Genomic DNA, 26,533 nt, shown 5'->3' with positions numbered 1-26,533 from the left:
CGTCGGCGCCATTTTCTCACTCGGCTGTGGACAGTGAAGAGGGAGGGTGGGAGTTAGGGCTGTGTAGTGTAGTGTAGTGTAGTGTAGTGCTGCTTTTGTCCACTACTTCAAAGTCCATATGGGCTGGCTGTGTTGTGCTGTGCTGCTGTTGTTAATAGGGGCTGTGTCCACTACTTCAAAGTCCATAGGGGCTGGCTGGACTGTGTTGTGCAGTCAGTTCTCCATAGGGGCTGTGTCCACTCCAAAGTCCTGTGTCCTAAAGGGGTGCTGTAGTGTTGTCCAGGGGGTGCTCTGTCCATCAGGGGTGCTCCCCCCAAGTGCTAAAAAAATAATATATTTTCTGTGTTTGTGAATTGTGTGCGCAGTAGCCGCACGTGCATCAACAAAGTAGTGCCAAACGTGCGCCTGTGTCATAAGTAAAGGGCCGGCTGGCTTGACCGTTAAAGGGTGCTATAACCCCCAAAAGTACACTCCAGTCCAAACCAAAAAAAAAATTATTTTCTGTGTTTGTGAATTGTGTGCGCAGTAGCCGCACGTGCATCAACAAAGTAGTGCCAAGCGTGCGCCTGTGTCATAAGTAAAGGGCCGGCTGGCTTGACCGTTAAAGGGTGCTGTAACCCCCGAAAGTACACTCCAGTCCAACCCAAAAAAAAAATTATTTTCTGTGTTTGTGAATTGTGTGCGCAGTAGCCGCACGTGCATCAACAAAGTAGTGCCAAGCTTGCGCCTGTGTCATAAGTAAAGGGCCAGCTGGCTTGACCGTTAAAGGGTGCTGTAACCCCCAAAGTACACTCCAGTCCAAACCAAAAAAATAATAATTTTCTGTGTTTGTGAATTGTGTGCGCAATAGCCGCACGAGCATCAACAAAGTAGTGCCAAGCGTGCGCCTGTGTCATAAGTAAAGGGCCAGCTGGCTTGACCGTTAAAGGGTGCTGTAACCCCCGAAAGTACACTCCAGTCCAAACCAAAAAAAAAAAATTTTTTCTGTGTTTGTGAATTGTGTGCGCAGTAGCCGCACGTGCATCAACAAAGTAGTGCCAAGCGTGCGCCTGTGTCATAAGTAAAGGGCCGGCTGGCTTGACCGTTAAAGGATGCTGTAACCCCCCAAAGTACACTCCAGTCCAAACCAAAAAAAAAATTATTTTCTGTGTTTGTGAATTGTGTGCGCAGTAGCCGCACGTGCATCAACAAAGTAGTGCCAAGCGTGCGCCTGTGTCATAAGTAAAGGGCCGGCTGGCTTGACCGTTAAAGGGTTCTGTAACCCCCAAAGTACACTCCAAAACAAAAAAATATATATTTTCTGTGTTTGTGACTTGTGTGCACTGTGGCTGCACGTGCATCAACAAAGGAGCTGCGCCAAGCGTGTGCCTGTGTCCCATAAGTAAAGAGCCGGCTGGCTCATTTCTTAAAGGGTGGTGTAACCCACAAAGTGCACTACTCTCCAGCAAAAATAAAAAAATATTTTCTGTGTTTGTGTGCGCTTTAGCCGCACGTATATATCAATATAACATAAATGGAGGACCAAACTTTCTCCGATAAAAATAAAATAGGGAAAGATCAAGAACCACTTCCTCCTAGTGCTGTTGCTGCTGCTGGGAGTTGTTCATCATCCCAGAGAGGAAGTAGGAACATCACTACTTTTACTAAACAATTGACCCTCCAACAGTCCCTAGCGATGAGGATGAAGTACGACAGCAGTCATCCTGAAGCAAAACGTATAACTGAGGCCTTGACTGCTATGTTGGTGTTAGACGTGCATCCGGTATCCGCCATTAGTGCAGTGGGATTTAGACAATTGATGGAGGTAGTGTGTCCTCGGTTCCAAATCCCGTCTAGATTCCACCTGCATCCTCAAAGCAGCAGCGACAAGCATGCCTCTGTCTGTTAAAGGGTGGTGACACCCTCAAAGTGTGCTACACAAACAATTAAAATATTGTTCTTTTTTTTTCTGTCTTTGTAAAATGTGTGGGCTGTAGCTGCACCTGCATCCTTAAAGCAGCAGCGACAAGCGTGCGTCTGTCTGTTAAAGGGTGTTGTAACTCTAAAAGTGCTCCAAAAAATAAAACATTTTTTTTAATGTGTTTGTGACTTGTGTGCGATGTAGCCGCACTTGCATCCTCAAAGCAGCAGCGACAAGCGTGCGTCTGTCTGTTAAAAGGTGGTGACACCCTCAAAGTGTGCTACACAAACAATTAAAATATTGTTCTTTTTTATCGGTCTTTGTGAAATGTGTGGGCTGTAGCCGCACCTGCATCCTTAAAGCAGCAGCGACAAGCGTGCGTCTGTCTGTTAAAGGGTGGTGACACCCTCAAAGTGTGCTACACAAACAATAAAAATATTCTTCTTTTTTCTGTCTTTGTGAATTGTGTGGGCTGTAGCCGCACTTGCATCCTCAAAGCAGCAGCGACAAGCGTGCGTCTGTCTGTTAAAGGGTGGTGTAACCCTCAAAAAGCGCTCCACAAACAATAAAAATATTCTTTTTTTTTTCTGTCTTTTTGAATTGTGTGGGCTGTAGCCGCACTTGCATCCTCAAAGCAGCAGCGACAAGCATGCATCTGTCTGTTAAAGGATTACATCGGTGACAGCATCCAAGTAGGCATGTCAGACAGTCCGTACCTGTACTGGCAGGAAAAAGAAGCAATTTGGAGGTCCCTGTACAAACTGGCTCTATTTTACCTGAGTTGCCCCCCCTCCAGTGTGTACTCCGAAAGAGTGTTTAGTGCAGCCGGGAACCTTGTCAGCGAAAGGCGTAGGAGGTTGCTTCCACAAAATGTGGAGAAGATGATGTTCATAAAATGAATTATCAACTCTTCCAGGGAGACCAGCCTCCAGAACGTACAGAGGGACCTGTGGTTCCAGCAGGGACGAATTAATACTCTGTGAGGATGAGGATGTACACACTGAAGAGGGTGAGGAATCGGTGGATGAGGAGGATGAGGATGACATCTTGCCTCCGTAGAGCCAGTTTGTGCAGGGACAGATTAATTGCCAGCTTGTTTTGTGGGGGCCCAAACGAACCAATCATTTCAGCCACAGTTGTGTGGCAGACCATGGCGCTGAAATGATTGGTTTGTTAAAGTGTGCATGTCCTGTTTATACAACATAAGGGTGGGTGGGAAGGCCCAAGGACAATTCCATCTTGCACCTCTTTTTTTTCTTTGCATTATGTACAGTTTGGGGCCTAGTTTTTCAAACTGCCATCCTGTCTGCCACTGCAGTTTCACGCCTAGATGGGTCACGTGTTTGTGCCGCCCACTCGTGTCGCTTAGCATAGTCATCCAGCTACCTCGGTGCAACCTTTTGGACATAAAAACACTATTGTGAGGTGTGAGGTGTTCAGAATAGACTGGAAATGAGTGGAAATTAAGGTTATTGAGGTTAATAATAGCATAGGAGCAGAAAAACCTACAAATTCTGTGATTTTAGCTGTTTTTATGCTTTTTTTCAAAAAAATACAGATCCAAAACACAAAACCCAGAACCCAAAACACGGAAGGGTGGTTTTGGCAAAACCAATCCAGATCCAAAACACGAAGAAAGATCCAGATCCAAAACCAAAACACAAAACACGAAAAGTGGCCGGTGCACACCCCTAATATATATATAGAATTATTATTATTCATTAATTATATATATAAAATTATAAAATATATATCAATGCTTAGGCTTCTGCTTAATTCAAGATGACTGTTTCAATTCGATATGAAACCGTGATATTTTATGTGCGATTTGGTCATTTCGTAAATTTCACAATTAACAAACAACATATAAATCCGCAAAATACATGTCATTTTGTTAAACCACACTTCAGTAAATCTTTCCCCACATCTGACTCCCCCACGGAAGTTTATATTCCTCACACATGCTTACCGTATATGTATTGGATCTATTGTTATTCACACACTTGTTGATTCTTTGACAATTTTAAGATATTTAAGACTGGATTGAATGATTGGATTTTGACACGATACCAGTTTGACTACTGTAGCAATGTTATAAAAACTACTGTAGGTAAAATCCTAACAATATAATATTAAATTTGTTGCATTTAAGTTTAAGGAAGTTAAAAAGAAAATAGCCTTAGAGTCCCTTTGAAATATAAATGGCAAAATGTAGTAATGGGACAATATCAAACTACATACCTGCTGAATAAGAAAACTCATTAGTGAGCCCGAATGGATGGTCTCAATGTTAAAGTAGCTCATGTAGTACCGAAACACACACAGGAGGTGAAGACTGGAATAATTTTTATTAAATATGTCTATAGTTTTTGTTTACTTAAAGAAGGATATCTATGTTGTAAGGATTTGAGTGCCATGTAAATAGTGGAAGATGACCATATATAAAAGGTCATTGGTTAAAAGTACAGGAATAGCACTGGCTACAGTGCCAAGCATCAACTGTGTTTACTAGCTCATTAGAAACTTTAAAACATTTGTATAAATGTGTAAATATTTATATATTTACAATTTCCACCAGGGAATTAACAAGAATTAAACAAGTTCTGTCACCCAGAGCACAGAGACCAGGGGGTAGCACTGTTGTTGCCCCACGCTCTTACATTTGGATAGCATGGACAGCCAGTATCATGGCCTTTGGGTACTCCAGACATGCACCCTGCAACCTGTACAGCCACCTGGAGCATCCTGCGGACACTACGGGCAGAGCTGGCAGCCACACCCCCTCAGTTCAACATAATGCGCTGAAGGGGTGGGCCTGGCACAGGGCCTAGTTCAACCCTGTTATGGCACTGTTTGCAACATTCTTACATGAGCCTCTACCATTGTCAGTTTGCTGAGTGTTTTTCCTTTACAAGTTATACCAATTTGGAAAATGTCTGTGTCTATCATTAATGTCTGTATATTAGTTTCTTAAGTTCAGTGCTCTTGATCTCAGAAATTAGTATCCACTCACCCATTCCCCACTCTTATATCATAAATGTGAGTAACAGTTTCAACTTAAGAGAAAGTTTATACCATAACAAAGGTTTGAAGTGCACACAGCATTTTATTTTAAATATAGTATGAGGAACAATTATGGATCTGACTTCTGCGGAACCCCAACACTTCAGCACACCAGTTGCAATTACTAGTCTGATATACTGTAGTTATCTAAACTGTATGTCCTTAATTCTTCTGAATATTGAATTGTTATACTGTATGTATTTAGATGGAAAGGGATTTTAGGGCACTATGGGAGGTGTTCAATTGCTAATTGCTGCACCGGAGCTATTCAATTAGCTTGAGTCCCAACAGTCAGACTGAGACTCGCAGCTCATGGAGGTGCAAGGTAAAGTACGTGGAAAAAATACCAAATCGGGCTCGCGCGCAGGGAAAATATACAATGATTCCACAGTTTACGCGGAATCCGTGTGTTTCCGCAATGTGAAACCCGATTTTTCAGTGCGGGAGAAAGGCTAGTTAATTCAATAGTCTTTCCCTGCACTACGGGCATTTTGCCCGGCAATTAGTCATGGGATAAACCCTGCGGCTAATTGAATACCCTGATGTTTCCTCTCCTTCTATGTATCACCCTATGCTGCTGGCCTCACACCAGGCAGATGGACTGCTAAGACTCATAATTATGCTCTTGAGTCACAGAGATTTGTCTCTTTTATTGGCCTCTGGCACCTGATAGCTCAAAGTTGAACAAGATCATTTGTTTCTTTGCCACCCAACTGAAAAGTGCCCCTGCAAGATATACAGTATGCTTAATACAGTCCTGCCAATGTCTTATAGACTAGAAGAGGAAAAGAATAAGTTATATGGACTACACAAAGACCTAAATAACTTTCGATTTTGGCTAGAAGATGCAGAGAAAATTGCTAGTACACCAGCGGAACAAGGGAATGAGATTCAACTAAATGAATTACTGGACAAAGTAAAGGTAATATTTTATGTTTCTATATTTTGACTAGATTTGTTAAATGTTTTATTGTGAGTATTGAATGTGAATGCTGTATATTACACATTAGTGCATTCAGGGTTGGTTCTAGACCAAGTAGAGCCCAGGGCGAAATGTGCCTTTGGCGCCCCCACTTAAGAAAAAAAAAATTACAAACCAGGTTTGTAGCTAGTTATTTGATGCGGGCTATGTTCTGAGGAAGGCCAGGTTATGACCAAACCTTGACTGCACTATGATGAAGAATAAAGTCTTTGGTGAGAGCTATTACTTTCTTTTGGATTATATATATATATATATATATATATGAGAGAGAATAAAAAAAATAACAATTTAGGCACTCTACTTGTATGCAACATATTAGTAAACACATCTAATAATATTAATACTTATAATAATACAAAAGTGTCAAATAGTGAATAAAAATTAAATAATGAAATAAAGTGCATAGGAAAATCTGGAATGGGTCCCGACGCCGGAAGCCTGAAGGATGAAGATGCGGACAGGGGTGGTAAGTATGCTAACCCTACCCCTCTCCCCCCTCTAACCACAACCTTCCCTTAGTGGTGCCTAACCCTAACCTCCCCCTGGGGGTACCTAACCCTTACCCCCCATCCCGCACCATAAACCTAGCACTCCAGAGAGGGGTGCCTAACCCTAATCTTCCTCTGTGGATGCCGTCTGTCTGGATTTTGCCATCGGGCTAAAGATAGGCATCAGGATTTCGATGCCTATCTTTAGTCCCGGGTCGGGAGTTCCGACGGCAGGCAACCCGGCCGCCAGTAAATTAACTACATCCCGCAAATCCATATGTAAGGGACAGCCATCTTAGATTACTCATTTTACAGTAAGTAACACCTCTCATTCACAAAATTTTTCCTGCATTGCTACCCACTTAAGGAATTACTTACCATCCTGGTCAGACACTCCAACAGCCTTCAAGGGCCAAATGTAATAGGATGAGAGTTTAGAAAATGTGAGAGTTTAGCAGTAAACTCTCACACTTTTTAAACTCGTCAAAAGTAATAGAGTCAGAGAACAAGCAAACTCGCATGTTTTTAGCCTAAAAAATCTCTCACGATTTAAACTCTCATCCAGATGTTTTCCCATTTTGAAGATAAAACTCGACCAATGTGAGAGTTTACTGCTAAACTCTCACATTTTCTAAACTCTCAACATATTACATTTGTCCCCTAATCCTTAAATGCTTTTTAAAAATGAATTTCATTATTAGAGCTTACTGTACTTCTACCTATATTATTCACAATCTTATACCCCCACAACTATCTCAAACTTCACTCTGAGACACACCGACTCTTGTTTCAGTTGGGCTCTCTTTAAATCAGAATGTAAGCTTGCTCATGAGCTAGGACCTCCCTACCCTTAGTTTACTTTTCTGCAATTATTTTGTCTACATTGCATGTCCCTGGTTTATGTTGTTGTGTTTCATAACTCTCCGCTGCTGCAGAGCACTGTGGCACCTTTCAATTCTAATGATGATGATGAGTGATGATCTTCATCATCATCCAATTGATTTTACCATTCATAGGAGGAGATCCACTAAGCTTTGGAAAGTGATAAATTGGAGAGTGATAAACTACCAGCCAACCAGCTCCTAACTGTCATGTCAGAGGATGTGTTTGAAAAATGACAGTTAGGAGCTGATTGGTTGGTAGTTTAGCACTCTCCAGTTTATCACTTTCCAGAGCTTAGTACGTCGGCCCCTTATTGGTGGTTACCAACTTATGCTTACCTCAATAGGGTATAATTCAGTTGGCAAACTTATATCCAATGGATATTTTATCACACCATTAATATAGAATTGTCATCTATCTTATAATGTGTACACTGTAGTTGTTATGTTAATGCAAATGTTTAACTAGCTGATACCTAAGGCAGCAGAACTGTTACATCCATCTGCGCCAAGAAATATACAAGGCATCCAGTATAATTAATAAACATGTTTTACTTTTACAGTTCAGAGTAGAAGAGCTTCTACCACGCAAGGAATTCCTGAAAGAATTAAATGAAGCTGGAAGTACAGCACTAGGAAGTGTCACGATCGTACCAGAAGAAAAGCGAAAAATTGAAAGTGGCCTCAAAGAGGCTAATCAGCGCTGGATAAAGGTTAGTAGACCAATATTATTGTGAAATTAATTCACTGTTATCTTGTGAGAAGCAGTGACCTGTTCCTTGCCAGTGCTGTATGTAATAGGGATAGTGGGCCTGAGTCAGCATGGATCGCAGTTGCTAATGTGTTTGATATCGGTTGATTGTTGCGTACTGCACATGCGTATGCATCGCACTGCGCGAACTCGCCATTGTGAACGCATGGACACAACGGACTTCACACAGGGCATTAGCAGATTGATTGACAGGCAGAGAGCATTTGAGGGTGGTGACGGGGGGGTGGTTGGGAAAACGCAGGCGTGCCTGTGCATTTGAATGCCGTTGAATGGGCGTGCATAACCTAGTCTGAGCTTCCCATGTGACCTGGAAAGTTAGCAATTTGTGAGTAAGGTCTGACCTGCCTCAATGCTGGGTGTGGGTTCGATTTCCTTCGGGGGTCAGATGTTTGACCTGGTTTAGGAGGTATTATGAATGTGAGCGTAGGCAGAGAGCGTGTGTATGTTAGCCGTGCGATGGCATTGCAAATGTAGCATTTGCATATATTCGCCTAAGACCTGCCTATAGATTTGCATGTTTTGTCTTCAGCCATTAAAAAATGTCATGTAACACTGCATGCAAACACTATAAGTACTTGCTATGGCATTCCGTTACTTCTTTTCACACTGTAATTCCTTATTTCCTCTCTGTGCATCAGAGTCTTCATCATTTCCACAGATTTACAAGTACTGATTTTAAAGTGTAAGTCATTGGTACCCAGCAAAGAGACCTTTAAAAAAATCTCTAGGCTGCAATGTATCATGTGGCTTAAGAAATCTCAATTAACTGTGAATTGAATTCAATTTCCTTAAACTGATTGTTATTTTAAAAATGTAAGGCTACAACTTGTAGGTTATTTTTGGTAAACATGTATATATCACTTACTGTAGGTAATTCAATCACTGTTAAAGTAACAATCTTATTTATCTTTTATTTCTCTTAAAAAATTAATCAGAATGGCTTCTTGTCTGGACTAGCAATTCTCTCATGTCAGCTTCTCTGGTTTATCTTCCTGACTAATGATTGTACTGTAATTACTTCGCAAACTCTGGAACAAGCCTTGGCTAACAACTTTTTAAACTAAATAATGTATATAGGTGGCTTGGAAAAGTCAGGCTATCTACAAATATAAAGAGCAGGAGAAAATCTATGATTTAGTTTACTGTTTCCCAAACTTGGTACTCAACGTACATCAACATTAGGATATACATTGTTGAGCACAGAAAAATTAATTTGTTCCATCATATTAACCATCTGTTGTCAAGCATTGATATGCTTAAAACCTGGACTCCGAGCGTGTCTTGATGACCATGTTTGGGAAACACTGATTTCTTTTTTTAAATCCTTGGATTAAAAGTGTCATCCCTATTGTCTTAGACCACATCTTGGATGTCTTTAATAACATTTGAAAGTTATATACTTACAGGATGATTTAAACCATTGGTAATTTGTCAAAGTATTAACAAAATGTATAAGGTTTATCATAATGATCATTTAGTAAATATTTTAATAATGATGCAAGAAGTGGCCATCATCTCATGAAGGAAGTCAATGTAATGTACCAATAACCAACATAAAAACACTTTACAATATATAGTGTAACCTAAAAATATTTCCTTTAGCACATTTTCATTTACACTTGTGGTCTTCTTTTGTATGGACCACTAGGTAGCCATGAAATGTGTTATATTATATAATCACTACTGTAAGTACTATAATACTTAATATATTTTGGCCAAAACTGCACCAAATTTACAACCATGACTTTTTGTACAGTAGTAATTTATCATTAATATATTTGTGAGATAAGAGCAGCACAATTTATACAAATTTGCCTAAGCAAATGCTCTGATCCAAACAAATGATAGCAGTGTCCTCAGCATATAATTATCAATTTGGGTCGCAAGGGGAGTCATTGCATTTCAACCTGGACACATGCATCTTCACAAGTGAAGACATGCATCTGAACTTATTTCAATGTAACCATAAATCAGTTCTCTGGATATAAATGGATAATGAGGTAACGGCATCTTTAGCTGCTTTCAGGCGCAACACATTAATTACTATAAAGCAACAGTACAGTATTAGATTTGTACATTGTTTAATAGAACTGAAATTTATGATTTAGTGAAACCTCTAATCATTCTATTCAAAATTACACTTAATGTACTGTAAATGGAGCTGGCACTCCTGGGATTACATTTTTAAATTCTCTGTAAAGATGGCCATCTACTATACAATTTTCTGTCAGATATCTGTCCAATCTGGCTGGTTGGAATGAAAACCTGGTAATGTATGGGAGCAAATGACAGTCATCCATTTGCTCACAAACACTGGAAATAGGCAAAAATGTTTGTTAAGACAAATTGGTTAAAACACACAAATTTAACAAATTTGAACAATTTTTTTTGTCCTTTTTTCAATGTTTAATACCATATGATCGACTGTCATTTGCTCCCATACATTACCAGGTTTTCATTCCAACCAGCCAGATTGGACAGATATCTGACAGAAAATTGTATAGTGGATGGCCAGCTTTAGTCTTCAAGTTGAGTGTCTAGTTGCTTGGACTACCTGAGAATTGTTTATTCTCAAAGATGTTGGTACAAGCTTATCATTCAGTCGCATACTGGAGCATGAAGGGCCAACAGGGGAACGCAATAATAGAGGCCCACAAAGGGGTGTGGTCAGTCACTGGAGGGGGAGTGGCCAGCTATAAGGGGAATATTTTATAGTCTATTTTTATACTAAAAATAGAATACTATAAAACTCTCTCTTTCTATTAATGGGAGAGGTCAGTGATCTCTACCCCTGTGCATGGCAGTCAGATATGTGGGTAAGGAAGCTTTTGGTGGGCATCAGGGGTCATGTAGGCAGTACAGTGTATGGTATGGAGGAGTCAGGGGAATAGTACAGACAGCAGAAGGATAGTGTTTGGTATGGAAGGGTCAAGGGAATAGTGCAGATAGGTAGTGGTGAGTATGGAGGAGTCAGGGAGGTAGTGCAGTGAGCAGTGGCATAAGTTCATCCCAGGCGCCCGGAGGCAACTTCTTATTTGGTACCCATCTGTCACAGCCACTGACACTGTATGGAGGAGTGAGGAGAGTTGTGGGTGAAGGAGGCGCCGAACATGTTACACTGACAAATAAGCTGCTGAGGAGCAGCAACACCAATGAGTAGGGACAGGCTATAGATAGACAGCAGCTGATGGTCTGACACAGAGCTCTCCACTAGTGTATAGTGGCTTCTCCATTGCCAGGAAGAGGTGCCATGTATTGGGTGGCCGTAATGGTACACTACAGCCCTAAGTGGGGTGAATATATTGTGGGCAATGGAGGAGGTGCCCCTTCAATGCTGGAGCCCGGTGGCAGGTGCCTCCATTGTCTCCCATATTTCTGCCCCTGGCAGTGAGAGTGTTTGGTAAGGAGGGGTCAGGGGGTAGTGCAGATAGGTAATGGTGAGTATGGAGGGGTGGGGGAGGTAGTGCAGAGAGATAGTGTTTGGTAAGGAGGGGTCAGGGGAATCTGATAGCACTGTGCTCTGGTCCCCTGCGTGTAGCTGCCAGCTGGCTCAGCCACAGCCTTGATGACTGCCAGCAAGCAGTTGCACTACATCTGCACTAAATGAATTACTCCGTAGGCAATGCCCTACTGCGTGGCTACAATTTACCAGGACCCACCAGGGATTTCACAAAATATGACACAATATGACCTGCTCATTGTAATTTGGTGTAATAAGAACTGGAGGGCACAATAATGTTGCATAATATTTACTGGGGCACTGTAATGTGGCACAATGTGAAGTGGAGGCACAATAGTGTGGCATAATAAAACTGCCTATTGATCCCCAGCTAAATATGTTATGCATAATTTGAAGTGGAGGGCGCTGTAATTTAAATCAATATTAACTTGGTGCACTATAGTGTGGCATAATATGAACTTTACCTATTGATCCCCAGCTAACTATGTTCAGTGTTCACAATTCACACTAAGTAAAAATGTTACAATACTTAAATGTAGACAAGGACTAGGTCTACTGCATTAGACCATATGGTAAATTCCTTCATAAATGCTTAAGAAGAGATGAACTTTACTCTTAACTTCAATTTGTAGTACAGTAAATTGCTTTTGCTTTAATGTAACTGATCGAGCTTGCACATTGCTGTTCTGTATTTGACTTGAAAATTGGACAACTGGAAAAAAAAACAGTATTCTGTAGCAATTTACAGTACATCATGTATCCTCTAAACTGAAGATGTAGAATAGAACACACAAATATTTTACAGTTTTATGCCAATGAGTCAGCTAAAAGTAATCTACTTGAAAGAAATTAAAAAATACAAGCAAATAAAAAAAGTGAGGAGATTATTAAAAAAGGTCTTCTTTTCATTGGGCTCACAGCTGCAACCTGATTACCCCCGACAGCATAGCTTCCGTTATTTCTTCAAACGGGGGAGTGGTATCTCACAGCTGCTGTAAACCATTTAATAGTCTCTAATTAAAACTAATTATTCCTCCTAAAATTATATTTGCCAGTACAAAAGGTATTTTCATTTTCAATGTGAATAGCGTGAAGCAGTAAATTACAAAAGACAACTTTTTGTAAGGCAGATTACAGAATTGTGCCAGTTTTCATTTGAATGTGACAGGGAATGGAATTTGCCTTTTGAGTCTTGACCTTGCAAGTGACATACTTAGAAATACCTCCTGCTATGGTTAGGCTTTTAGTCTAAGAGATTGGTGCCCTACAGCAGCAGCAACAACAGCAACAAAAGTAACATGAAAGAGCAGAAATGTACTAGAAAAAAAATCTAGATCTTACTTTTATTTCACATATTGTTTTGTAGTTGGTTATTAGACTGACAGATGGTAAACATGCCGAATTAATACATTGTTTTGCTTTGTATTACAGTAGTTTGAAATGATGCTGCTATCTGTGAATAGGTATCAGTAATAAAATATTTTACAAACAAAATGAAAAATTACAAGATTATATATATATATATATATATATATATATATATACAATACTGTGGAAAAGTTTTAGACAGGTGTGGGAAAAAAAAGGTGCAAAGTAAAAATGCTTTCAATAGTAAAAGTGTTAATAGTTTTTTTTTTATTAATTAACAAAATGCAAAGTGTACGAACAGAAGAGAAATCTAAATCAAATCAATATTTGGTGTGACCACCCTTTGCCTTCAAAACAGCATCGATTCTTCTAGGTGCACTTGCACAAAATCAGGAATTTTCTAGGATTATAGTCAGGAGTATGATTAACCAATCATACCAAACAGGTGATAATGATCATCATTTTCATATGTAGGTTGAAACACAGTCATTAACTGAAACAGAAACAGCTGTGTAAGAGGCTTAAAACTGGGTGAGGAACAGCCAAACTCTGCTACAAAGGAGAGGTTGTAGAACACAGTGTAAAGTCACAGGTCATACACCATGGCAAGAATGAGCACAGCAACAAGACACAAGGTAGTCATATTGCATCAGCAAGGTCTCTCCCTGGCAATGATATCGAAGCAGACTGTGCTTTCAAGATGTGCTATTCAAGCTCTTCTGAAGAACCACAATGAAATGGGCAATATTGAGGACCATAGACGCAATGGTCGGCCAAGGAAACTTAGTGCATTAGATGAAAGACATATCATGCTTACTTCCCTTCAAAATCAGAAGATGTCCAGCAGTGCCATCAGTTCGGAACTGGCAGAAACCAGTGGGACACAGGTACACCCATCTACTGTTCGGAGAAGTCTGTCCAGAAGTGGTCTATGTCACGACCAGGGTTTCCTCGGCGTGGAGGTTTGCGGTCATTACCAGTGAGGGTACTGTGGCGCGGTCTTTCTGGCGGGGGAGCTGGCGTGTGGAGACTGGCATTGCATGTATGCAGAGGTGTGCCAGCGTTGGACCATTTTGGCAAGGGTAAGTCTAGTGGTCTCTCTGCATCATGGCTGTCTGGGCGCCACCATCTTGTCTTTGATCATGTGACATAGCAGGCCAATCGTCTGTGGGTCACCTGCTTTCTCTGGCCTATCACGTTCCATTACTGGATACGTAAGGGTGTTTGGAGCGCCCTGTAGTTGTCAGTGCAACGTGTTCACAGCGTCAGCTCTGAGAGAGTTCTCTGCGTTCCTGAACCTTAGACTTGTGCTCCGGTTTTTACCCTAGCTCCTTGTCAGCCTCTGGCTCCCTGCATAGCCTGCACCGCTCTGCCTTGCCTTGCACTTAGCTGGAGATCAGTCCTGAACCTTCCACCAGACCCACTCGTGCCTGAACCTGGCTCCTAAGTTAACCCATTCCTGCACACCCATCATCATAGCATTACCGGATTCTCCTTTCAGCCATCATCCCAGCATTACCGGACTCTCCTTTCAGTCATTATCACAGCATTATCGGATTTCCCTTTCAGCCATCATCACAGCATTTCCAGATATCCCTCTCAGCCACTATTCAGCATACCAGGATATCCACTTCACTCTTACAGTCTATCTGGATTCACCTCATTCATCTCTGTCACTGATCTGGACATTCGTTTATTCCCACTCACTCCATTCGTTTATTCCCACTCGTTCCTGCCACATATATTAGTTTGTTTATTACTGGACTTAAGTTTATCTTATTGTTCATGTCTACCAACATTCACATTAAACAACCCACCTTTCAGTATAAACCTGTTCCGGGGTCTACTCCTGTTACCACCCTGGGTCCCCAACAAACACTGTCTCTAACATTCTTCATGGAAGAATTGCGACCAGAAGCCATACTTTTGACATGGAAACAAAGCCAAGCAACTCAACTCTGCACGAAAACATAAGAAATTGGGTGCAGAAAAGGACAGCAGGTGCTCTAGACTGACGAGTCAAAATTTGAAATATTTGGCTGTAACAGAAGGCAGTTTGTTCGCCGAAGGGCTGGAGAGTGGTACAATAATGAGTGTATGCAGGCAACAGTGAAGCATGGAGGAGGTTCTTTGCAAGTTTGGGGCTGCATTTCAGCAAATGGAGTTGGAAATTTGGTCAGGATTAATGGTGTCCTTAATGCCGAGAAACTCAGGCAGGTACTTATCCATCATGCAATACCATCAGGAAGGTGTCTGTTTGGCTCCAAATTTATTCTGCAGCAGGACAATGACCCCAAACATACAGCCAATGTCATTAAGAGTGATCTTCAGAGTAAAGAAGAACAAGGAGTCCTGGAAGTGATGATATGGCCCCACAGAGCCCTGATCTCAACATCATCAAGTCTGTCTGGGATTAAATGAAGAAACAGAAGGATTTTACCAAAAAGAATTGATGCTGTTCTGAAGGCAAAGGCTGGTCACAGCAAATATTGATTTGATTTAGATTTCTCTTCTATTCATTCACTTTGCATTTTGTTAATTCATAAAAAATAAACTATTAACACTTCTACTTTTGAAAGCATTCTTACTTCTGCAGCATTTTTTCCACACCTGCCTAATATTTATATATACATATACGTTCAATATTCCCGGATTCTGAGCACCGGGATCCCGAGTGCCGGCATCCCGTACTCATCCCCTAATAAGTTGTACTGTGGCTTATATGGGTTATTTTAAAACAATTAGCAGCCTATGTGCAACTGTTCACAGATCAAATGCACATACAGTATATAGCCTTGTCCTTAAACTAATTAAAATTATTTTTTGTTGCTATCATATAGACAGAATGAGTTTTGTTTGCACCATGTTATTAAATATTCTTGTATTATATTAATTGCTACTTAACTAAGAGTTTAATAATATCATGCTGTAGACTGGAGGATGATTTTAATTATCCTTATAAGCTCAAAAGGTTCCATTTTTCTTAACAAAACTATAGGTCCCTATATATATTAAAAGTACTGTATGTCTTAATCTTCTGCTTGGTTGTCTATCTGATATTTCAATGCCAAGCATACAGTGTGACACAACTTTAGCTATAGATTCAGTTTTTGTCATATACCACCTGCAAAGGCACATCGCAGACCTATAATGGCTTTCTTGCCTTTTATGTGCTGTAAATGGATTGATAGATTAGACCCGGGGCAGTGAACCATGGAATAAGAGGTTTGCTGGAAAGGGTTTATTACTCTTTAATGTTATTCTTGGTCTAGTGTCAGCCAAGAAGGATGAGCTAGATTATCAGAAAGTAAGCTGGGTGCCAGAACAAGCATTCCCTGCATTTATCCCCCTTAGCCTTCAAGACATCAACTCCATGCATCATAAAAGTTATGATGTGTTAGATGGAAGAATCACACAGCAGCACTATTTACTGTCTCCTCAGCCACTCTCGTGTAATATTTCCCTTAATAGGTTTATTTCTTTAAGGAAATACAGTTAGACAGTTGTATTAAGATATCAATTACATGGCATGCACAGAGTGTGCAAGGGTTATTATTTTTTTAAATGATAGATTTTTAGCCTTAGGTTAGCATTTTCAGACAGTAACAGTTTTCAAAATATAAAGTAAAGGTTAAATAAAAGGTACTGGAAATGCCTGGCTCACACAGATTTATAGGGCCATAAGAAGGCAGAGCTACTGTGCATGTAACGCTGATTGGCCTTTATCCATTTGAAAGATCAAACATGTAAATAGAGATTTTTTCGATTCATATTTCAATATTTTGTGTTGAACTCTAATTTCACTGGTAGTACAATTTGTGTAATGTTCAAAGATTTCCAAAGTCACTTTCCAGCAGTCAGATTAAACCTTTGATAGACATGTTTTATAAAAATAAAAAAGGCCTAAACTAGTTGAAATGTGCAGAAATGACTGACAAATAAGCAATGCACTACCTCTTGTACAATTTTCTCACACTCATTTGAAACTTGCTAGACATTAGATAGTGTGGCTTAAACATTTGTTGTAGATTTGATATATGGTTGGCGATGTTTGAATAAGGAGGTCAAGACAGAGTTTCCTAAAATGATGCAGAAACAACAGTTTCTGCATAATTGTATATATTCCCACTATGTATTATTAGCCTAATGCATGAGATTTCACAGAAATCTCCTGCAAAGGCTAATTATTGATGTAAACAGAAGCTTTTCAGAGTTTGGACGAGTTGGTTTATGCAATACATAGGCCCCTAAAATGTTATAGTTAGTGGTGGTGTTTACATTATTAGCTTCTAGAATCTTCACATGGAATAAAACTGGAACTAAACACCAACATATTTGATATTTCATGGTGTAAAAAGGATTATATTTTATTATTTGTTCTTCAGTAGCAGAATAGTTTCTTACCACTATATGTTGACATTTCTCTATATGACATACAAACAATAATAGTAAAGGTGCATACACATGGGACAATTTTCTCCCCAAAACAAAATTGTCCCGTGTGTCCCCGGCAGGGGTGTGCTCAGTGTTGTCAACAACACTGAGCACAAACACTGAACGAAATCAAGAACGATTTCATTCAGTGCCGGGCTCCCTCCCTCATCCCCGAACATGTTCAACCTGACATTATCGTTAGCTTGGACAGGAGGTCCGGGCGATGAACGGCAACTACAAATGGGAGCGCGCATTGGTAGTTATCGTTCATCGTTTTGGGGCAGAAACTGGACAATTTTTTGGACGGCTGAACGATAACGATATCGTTATCGTTCAATCGTCCAAAAAATCGACCTGTGTGTACGCACTTTAAGGTTTATCTATAATCATAGTATTTTATTTACTCTTAGTAAATTAAACTCAGTAACATCAACTTGAACAGACATCGCTATGGCAGACCACATATAAAATATTCATGTTTGTAAAAATGATGCACATCAAAATAAACACCAAGTTATTGTTACACATAGATCAATATATAGTCTTTACATTAAGGTGTTTAATTTTTCAGGTACAAATAAAAGAAAATCAATAAACATTAGAACTGCTTTCTTTGCTTAAAAAACTGGTCAACCCTTGTGGGTAGTCATAGGCGTGTGCTGGGTCTCAGTAACACAAGACCGCTCAACTCATCCCTACATTCCTGCCCCCCCTTCTCCCCTGACGGACACAAAACTGTTCACCTTCCCCCCTGCACCCCAGACACAAATCGCTCACGTCAACCACAAATTCCCCAAACACTCCCTCCCCGAATATAGATCACTAACTTCAACCCTACACCCTTATAAATAGTTAAATTGGGATTTCAATAACCATTAAAATATTTTTAAGGGGGAAAATAGGCTTTGGTAAACACTTAATCAGCAAATGATGCTGCAGCTCATCGGAAGATAATATATATATAATGTGAGTTAAGGACACAATGTGTCATATAATGCGAAATGGGGTGGTGCAGTGTGGCACCTAATGGGAATTGGAGGCACAGCATGGCATATAAAGTTAATTAGGTTCACAGCATTGCCTACAATATGAATTGGGTACAATGTGCAATGTGGCATATAAGGTGAAATGGGGACACAGTCTGATATATAATGTGAATTTGGGATAAGGAGGGGGATATATTTGCTAAAGTGCAGGTTTCTAGAAGTGGAGATGTTGCCCATAGCAACCAATCCTAATTTACTTAACATTTATCTAGCACCTTATGGAAGATAGCAACTAGAATCTGATGTTGCTATGGGAAACCTCCACTTCTAAAAACCCACACTTTAGTAAATATACCTCACAGTCTGATATATGTGAATTGGGGCACAGTGTGATATATAATAGGAATGGGGGCACAGTGTGGAATATAATGTGAATTTGGGAGCTTAGTGCATGGAGCGAAGGGGGGCCTCAAAAAACATGAGTGTATCCCGGCGGAGCCCCAAGATTTATTTTGCCGGCTCTGGTAAATAAAACATTGTTGTGTATATTGACTAGCTGTTCCGCTACAAACATTGAATAGATTTAATAAAATTATTGTATTATTATCTAATATATATGCTCACATGGACCTGGATTTTATCATTTTACCATAGTACAAAGTTATTTCCTAACCCCTGGACAGACCATGTTGTGATGCAAGGGGTGTAAATGCAGTTTTCTTTTGCATGTAAGGAAGATACTGCCTGCCTCCAGGGCAGCTTTTCATCTGGATTTACTCAAAATTCCAAAAGAGGACCACAGTGTCTGTTTTATAAAGATCACTTTCCTACTGTGCCTAGCCTGCGGAGTTGATTAGATACTTTCAATACAGTGGCGTCACTCACCTCTGTGAAACCTGGTACAGAATCCTGATAGGAGATAGTCGGGCACGCGAATGGTAAAAAGGGGCGTGGACTTGTGGTAGGGGGCGTAACCTCGCTGGTAGGCGGCGTGACCTCACAGCTTGAACCCCCATATTAGTCACTCCATGTGACCACTCTATGTGCAGTGACAGCTTCCTCACTGTGACAGAAGCCGAGTGCTGCACGTAATGCTACAGTGCTGCACTACCCGGCACTTTGGTGTCACCCCCCTTGTGATGCCACTGATTCTTTACTAGATTATGCTTATCTGTGTCAGAACCATTCCCTCCTCTCAGTGATCATACTATTCTGTATTACATATTCTGTTGCTGGATCTGAATTGCACAATTATGTTAGATTCAAATGGGTTGGGTACGGGATGCTGGTGCTCGGGTTCCTGGCGGCCAAAATCCTGACGCTGGCATCCCTACAGAGTTAGGATACCGATACCTGTCGGTAGGTATCCTAACCCTTCTCCTAACCCTCCCTCCCTGCACACTGAACCTAACCTTCTTCTAGTGCTTATCCCTAACCCTCCCTGCCTAGTGCCTAACCTTAACCCTCCTAGCCCCTTACTTACCTTTGGGATGCCAGAGGTCAGAATGCCGGCTCGTGATTCTGACAGGTGTCGGGATTCCGGCGTCAGTATTCTAAGCGCTGGCATCCCCTGTGCTGAGATATCGACTACATCCAGATTCCACCAAACTGATATCAGGCACATCTCACAGAAATGAGGGAGGTTTTTTTTTTTTCCGAATGTAAAGTGGTGCATCAAAACTTGAAATTTACATTTAACTGGTGTTCTGAATACTATGATAAATACTTACTTGCAGTGCAGTGTTTTTAAGATCTGGTGTGGGGTGTGATAGGGTGTGTTTTTTGGGGGGGGCTAGTTGCAATTCTCTGCAAATTACGGTAACTCTGTGGTGAATTTGGGCTCCAACTTGCTAGATGTAACAGACGATTTTGAGTTAAACTACTGTAAGAAAATTTGCAGATCATTACACAAGAAAAATAAACCAGTGTGCCGTTCTTATATTAAATATGGCGTTTTTGAAAAAATAAATGCATTTTTATCATTGGGTTATTTGAAAACACTGAAATTGCATGATTTCAGCACCACTAGCCCTATATGAGCAGAGTTTTGTCCTAATAGTAGATGAAAGGGTTTACAGGAGATAGATGAAGGAAAAAAGAGAATGCTGGTTTATTATTGCTGGATTTGAATTGCGGCGAGTTTAAATAAAATATTGATTGCTGTGTCTTTGTTCCTTTGCATATATTTGTCCTTGCGTAAAATTCTTGTGGTTGTTTTTTTTCCATACTGTTCACTGTGTATCTGTGTGTTTTGTATGTGTGTGTTGTGTTTGTAACTATAGTGTATTGTTTCTGTGTTTCTTGTAACTGTTTATCTATGTTCTGGGTAAGAACGGGGAGTATGAGGGGAAGGGACGAGGAGCATAGGGATAGTGAGGAGGTAGAGCAGGGTAGAGAAGGAGCTGCAGAGGGAGGAAGTCTATCTGCCCCTGGAGAAAAAAAATATGGGTGCAATTTGTGGTTCACATATGCTGAGAAGTGCACAAGCATTTTTACTACTTTATTTTGGAGCCTAGCTATCAGCACCTCATTGCTCAAAAAAGCCTAACATTTGGCAGAGGTTTGGGAAGCAGTAAATTCTGTAGGAGAAGTGCAGGTTCCCACCACACTTTTACACACCTTGCTAACAGTGTACATGGAATAGACTTCAGCAGAATGCAAATGACACAATCTCAATAACAGCGTTCCAAGGCAAATCAGATATATGCATCAGTTTCCCAGCTGCAAGCAACAATTATGCTGCATATAGCTGCAGGAACTACTACTTCTGCATCCAGCAGTTAAAAAGAACACTGATAGCGTCCACAACAAGCATACCACCAAGGTAGAGTGTGCAAACCAGGGGAGGTCACATAAGGAGTTTCTAGAATCTCCAATCAGAAAGCGAGTCCTGAAAAAAGAAAGATAAAAAACTATTTAGTTGCAAAAGTCAAGGAATGATGATGTTCGTCCATGTAAGATGACGTTTTGCCTCTTTCTGAGTTCCGTTTTTTTGGAGGGAAAAAATCCGAACTCAACGTGCAAACTCGAACCTATCCGAGCCTGCACATCCCTAATAAGAACACACTAAATATAATATGTGGGAAAGGGGGGCCCTAGACTGCACACCCTGAAATATAGGTAGTCGATGGGTAATACCTGTGAGGACGCTATGGCGAGGGGCGTCTGGCGGTGGCGCTGGTGCCTGGTGGGGAGCATTGGCTGTGCGTGGTTCCGTGTGGGCATACTGTCACTCTGGTCTGGTTAGGCCTGGTGGTGCTTCCGTTCTGTTCTGGCATGGGCGCCGCCATCTTGTCTCCGGTCAGGTGACCTAGTTGCCCTATCCTGTTGTGTCACATGCTCCTCTTTGACCAGTCACGGCTGAGCACTGGGGATTTAAGGGAGTTCAGAGTTCCCTTGCATTGCCAGTGCAACGTGTTTCTCAGTGAGTGCTGAGAGAGAGAGTTCCTGTCTATTGGTTTCATTGCCTAAGCCTGCTTCACCTGACCTGCTCCAACCCTGCTGGATTCCCCTGCCTCCTCCAATTACCTTTCCTATTGCCTGAGCACCTGTGTCAGCTAGACTTACCCTGCACCCTCTATTTACCTTTTCCCCTGCCTGAGAACCTGAACCTGCTGTTTCCCTGCACCTTGCCTCTACTTACACCCAGCTGGCCTTCATTACCTCTGCCTGCATTTTGTTACAGCTCACCATACCTGCATACTGGACTGTTCCTGCCTGTCACTTTCTGGACATTCTCCCATTTACTCCACTACAGTTATCAAGTGCTCTTTAGTGCTATACCTGGACTATTTCTTTTGCCATTCCCATGTCTGTTAAGCCACTCATTAAAAGTTCCACATTTACCTTTCAATCTGCTTCAGTATCTGTTCCTGATACCACCCGGGGCCCACACCAAAACCAGAACCTCACAGTATATAGGTAAGACAGAATGTACGCTGAGGGAGCGTATGGCACAACATCTGTCTGCCATCCGGTCTGCCCTTATTTCGGGTTCTATGTGAATAGTGCTAAATACTCTGGGGCTATGTTATATTGCTCTATATGTCTTTATATAAAATTAGTCTTTTGTGGGCCTATTTTATACGCTGTTTATATCTAGTTGGCTGATTACCACACATTATCTGTGTGGACAGTTTGTTTCCTTTTATTATATACTCTGTGCATGTAAGTTTGTAGGTCTTGTATTGTAGGTCTTGTATTTATGTTGTATGTATTTTATCATATATTGCGGTTGCTATGGTTACCGCTGTGTAATGGGTATGACGTCACTTCCGGCTCCTGTGACTTCCGGTCGGTGGGGAGGATGCTGGTGTCCCACATGGGGGTGTTTATGTGTCCATATGCTATATATTTGTGGTAAGTGTTGTGTTATGTATATGTATCCTAAGCTTGACAAAAGCGCAATAAAGCACTGAAACGTTGCTTACTAAGCACGGCTGATGTGATTTCTTTCTTGCCACGGAGTGCCGCCAATTGGAGTGTGTATATATCTATATATATATATATATATTACGGGTGAGCAGGTTCGGATTTCTGAAATCCGAACCCCCCCGAGCCCCCCCGATCCGAGTCCGATCCGAGTCAGGCTCGACTTTTCCCGCCTGACTCGGATTCTGAAATCGAGGCAAAACGTCATCATCCCGCCTTCCGAGTCTCGCGGGTTTTGGATCCTATATAAGGTACCCGCGTCAGTGCCATTTTCTCACTCTGCTGTGGACAGTGAAGAGGGAGGGTGGGAGTTAGGGCTGGCTGGGCTGTGTAGTGTAGTGTAGTGCAGAGTAGTGTTGTGCTGTGCTGTGCTGCGCTGTGCTGCTGTTGTCCATAGGGGCTGTGTCCACTACTTCAAAGTCCATAGGGGCTGGCTGTGTTGTGCTGTGCTGCTGCTGTTAATAGGGGCTGTGTCCACTACTTCAAAGTCCATAGGGGCTGGCTGGACTGTGTTGTGCATTCAGTTGTCCATAGGGGCTGTGTCCACTCCAAAGTCCTGTGCAGTGTCCCAGTCCTAAAGGGGTGCTATTGTGTTGTCCAGGGGGTGCTCTGTCCATCAGGGGTGCTCCCCCCAAGTGCTAAAAAAAAAATATTTTTTCTGTGTTTGTGAATTGTGTGCGCAGTAGCCGCACGTGCATCAACAAAGTTATGCCAAGCGTGCGCCTGTGTCATAAGTAAAGGGCCGGCTGGCTTGACCGTTAAAGGGTGCTTTAACCCCCAAAGTACACTCCAAACCAAATAAAAAAATATTTTCTGTGTTTGTGAATTGTGTGCGCAGTATCCGCACGTGCATCAACAAAGTAGTGCCAAGCGTGCGCCTGTGTCATAAGTAAAGGGCCGGCTGGCTTGACCGTTAAAGGGTGCTGTAACCCCCAAAGTACACTCCAAACCAAATAGAAATTTTTTTTCTGTGTTTGTGAATAGTGTGCGCAGTAGCCGCACGTGCATCAACAAAGTAGTGCCAAGCGTGCGCCTGTGTCATAAGTAAAGGGCCGGCTGGCTTGACCGTTAAAGGGTGCTGTAACCCCCAAAGTACACTCCAAACCAAATAAAAAAATATTTTCTGTGTTTGTGAATTGTGTGCGCAGTATCCGCACGTGCATCAACAAAGTAGTGTCAAGCGTGCGCCTGTGTCATAAGTAAAGGGCCGGCTGGCTTGACCGTTAAAGGGGGCTGTAACCCCCAAAGTACACTCCAAACCAAATAAAAATTTTTTTTCTGTGTTTGTGAATTGTGTGCGCAGTAGCCACACGTGCATCAACAAAGTAGTGCCAAGCGTGCGCCTGTGTCATAACTAAAGGGCCGCCTGGCTTGACCGTTAAAGGGTGCTGTAACCCCCAAAGTACACTCCAGTCCAAACCAAATAAAAAAATATTTTCTGTGTTTGTGAATTGTGTGCGCAGTAGCCGCACGTGTATCAACAAAGTAGTGCCAAGCGTGCGCCTGTGTCCCATAAGTAAAGGGCCGGCTGGCTCATTTCTTAAAGGGTGGTGTAACCCACAAAGTGCACTAGTCTCCAACAAAAATAAAAAATTATTTTCTGTGTTTGTGTGCGCCTTAGCCGCACGTATATATCAATATAACATAAATGGAGGACCAAACTTTCTCCGATAAAAATAAAATAGGGAAAGATCAAGAACCACTTCCTCCTAGTGCTGAAGCTGCTGCCACTAGTCATGACATAGACGATAACATGCCATCAACGTTGTCTGCCAAGGCCGATGCCCAATGTCATAGTAGAGGGCACATACAATCCCAAATGACAAAGTTCAGGAAAATGACCTTGAAAAAAACATTTAAATCATCTGAAGAGAAACGTAAACTTGCCAATAAGCCATTTACGACACGGAGTGGCAAGGAACGGCTAAGGTCTTTCCCTATGTTCATGACTAGTGGTTCAGCTTCACATGACGATGGAAGCCCTCCTCCCGCTAAAAAAATCAAACGAGTTAAGCTGGCAAAAGCACAGCGAAGAACTGTGCATTCTAAGAAGATATCACAAATCCCCAAGGAGAGTCCAAGTGTGGTGGCGGTTGCGATGCCTGACCTTCCCAGCACTGGACGGGAAGAGGTGGCTCTTTCCACCATTTGCACGCCCCCTGCAAAGTGCTGAAAGGAGCACCCACAGTCCACTTGCTGATATGCAAATTGAAGATGTCACTGTTGAAGTACAACAGGATGAGGATACTGGTGTAGCTGGCACTGAGGAGGAAGTTGGCGAGGAGGATTCTGATGGTGATGTGGTTTGTTTAAATCAGGCTCCGGGGGAGACAGTTGTTGTCCGTGGGATGAAAAAGCCCATCACGGTCATGCCTGGGCAGAAGACCAAACATTCCACCTCTTTGACACAAACAAAAATCCGGAGAATACCACTCTGCGCTCACCCAAGATATAGAATTTACTTATCTTCAATATGAAGTCCTGATCTTGGGACCTCAAATCCATTTTATAATGGACACTTTATATGATAGGTGTGGGATGTATGTTCCAATGTTGATGAATATGTGGGAACATAAAACATAGAAAACAATCTAGTGCAGACGTATAAGAATTCACTTGAGTACACAATAATTCACATATAGGGGTGTATATGATCTACCCCAAATTAATACATATATAGTCCATTCAGGTATATGCTCTCCATATGTCCATATTAAAATGGAAAAAAAGGCACATTTAAAATCCAAAGAGACAAAATTTCCAAAAAAATAAAAGTGTTTTAATTGGATATATCCAAATGAAGGAGTTCCAAATAACTTTAAAAATACAACAATGCTTCACAGCTGAAATATCCACAAAAGGTGAAGATGGCTTCCTACCAGAATACAGTGGTTTTTTGTGCGTATAAGAGTGATCTCACTGCCCGCAGTAATGCACCCAAATCTTCGATGGAAATGGCACCGTCCTCCTCTGGTCTGGTCAGGATAGCTGTTCAACACCAATACCGCCAACGCGTTTCGATCAGTACTCTGATCTTCCTCAAGGCTTGGATGGGTTCAGCTGTGAAACATTGTTGTATTTTTAAAGTTATTTGGAACTCCTTCATTTGGATATATCCAATTAAAACACTTTTATTTTTTTGGAAATTTTGTCTCTTTGGTTTTTAAATGTGCCTTTTTTTCCATTTTAATATGGACATATGGAGAGCATATACCTGAATGGACTATATATGTATTAATTTGGGGTAGATCATATACACCCCTATATGTGAATTATTGTGTACTCAAGTGAATTCTTATACGTCTGCACTAGATTGTTTTCTATGTTTTATGTTCCCACATATTCATCAACATTGGAACATACATCCCACACCTATCATATAAAGTGTCCATTATAAAAAGGATTTGAGGTCCCAAGATCAGGACTTCATATTGAAGATAAGTAAATTCTATATCTTGGGTGAGCGCAGAGTGGTATTCTCCGGATTTTTGTTTGTGTTAATGTAATTTTGGTGAGGATAACACCAAGGAGATTTACCCTTTAGCAGCCTTTGTAGCGCAATTGTTGGCAGATATCATCTTCTACATTATTCCACCTCTTTGGTCTGGCAATATTTCTATCCAAATCCAGACAACAACTGTCTTGCCATATGTACCATATGTATAGGTGAAATAAGTAGGGGTAGGGACGTTAACCACCTAGGAACATCCTCCCTTATACGGCACCTGCAGCGCGTTCATAAAAAGTTACTGTCAAGTTCAGAAACTT

At 41.3% G+C, this 26,533-nt stretch overlaps 1 protein-coding gene across 2 annotated transcripts in view; it reads left to right on the top strand.

Moving 5' to 3' along the window:
- Positions 1-26,533, top strand: part of DMD (dystrophin) — a 2,214,077-nt gene that overhangs the window by 1,139,065 nt on the left and 1,048,479 nt on the right. For both annotated transcript variants that reach the window (XM_088454197.1, XM_088454193.1), the window contains 2 exons: positions 5,738-5,885; positions 7,878-8,027. In XM_088454197.1, the coding sequence (XP_088310323.1) occupies positions 5,738-5,885; positions 7,878-8,027 (298 nt within the window). The remainder of the gene's footprint in view (positions 1-5,737; positions 5,886-7,877; positions 8,028-26,533) is intronic.

This window comes from Taudactylus pleione, unplaced genomic scaffold (assembly GCF_031769625.1).
Source record: "Taudactylus pleione unplaced genomic scaffold, aTauple2 ptg000609l, whole genome shotgun sequence".
Taxonomy (NCBI): Eukaryota; Metazoa; Chordata; class Amphibia; order Anura; family Myobatrachidae; genus Taudactylus; species Taudactylus pleione.
The sequence above is the reverse complement of the archived record's forward strand: the minus strand, read 5'-3'. Positions and strand labels throughout refer to the sequence as shown.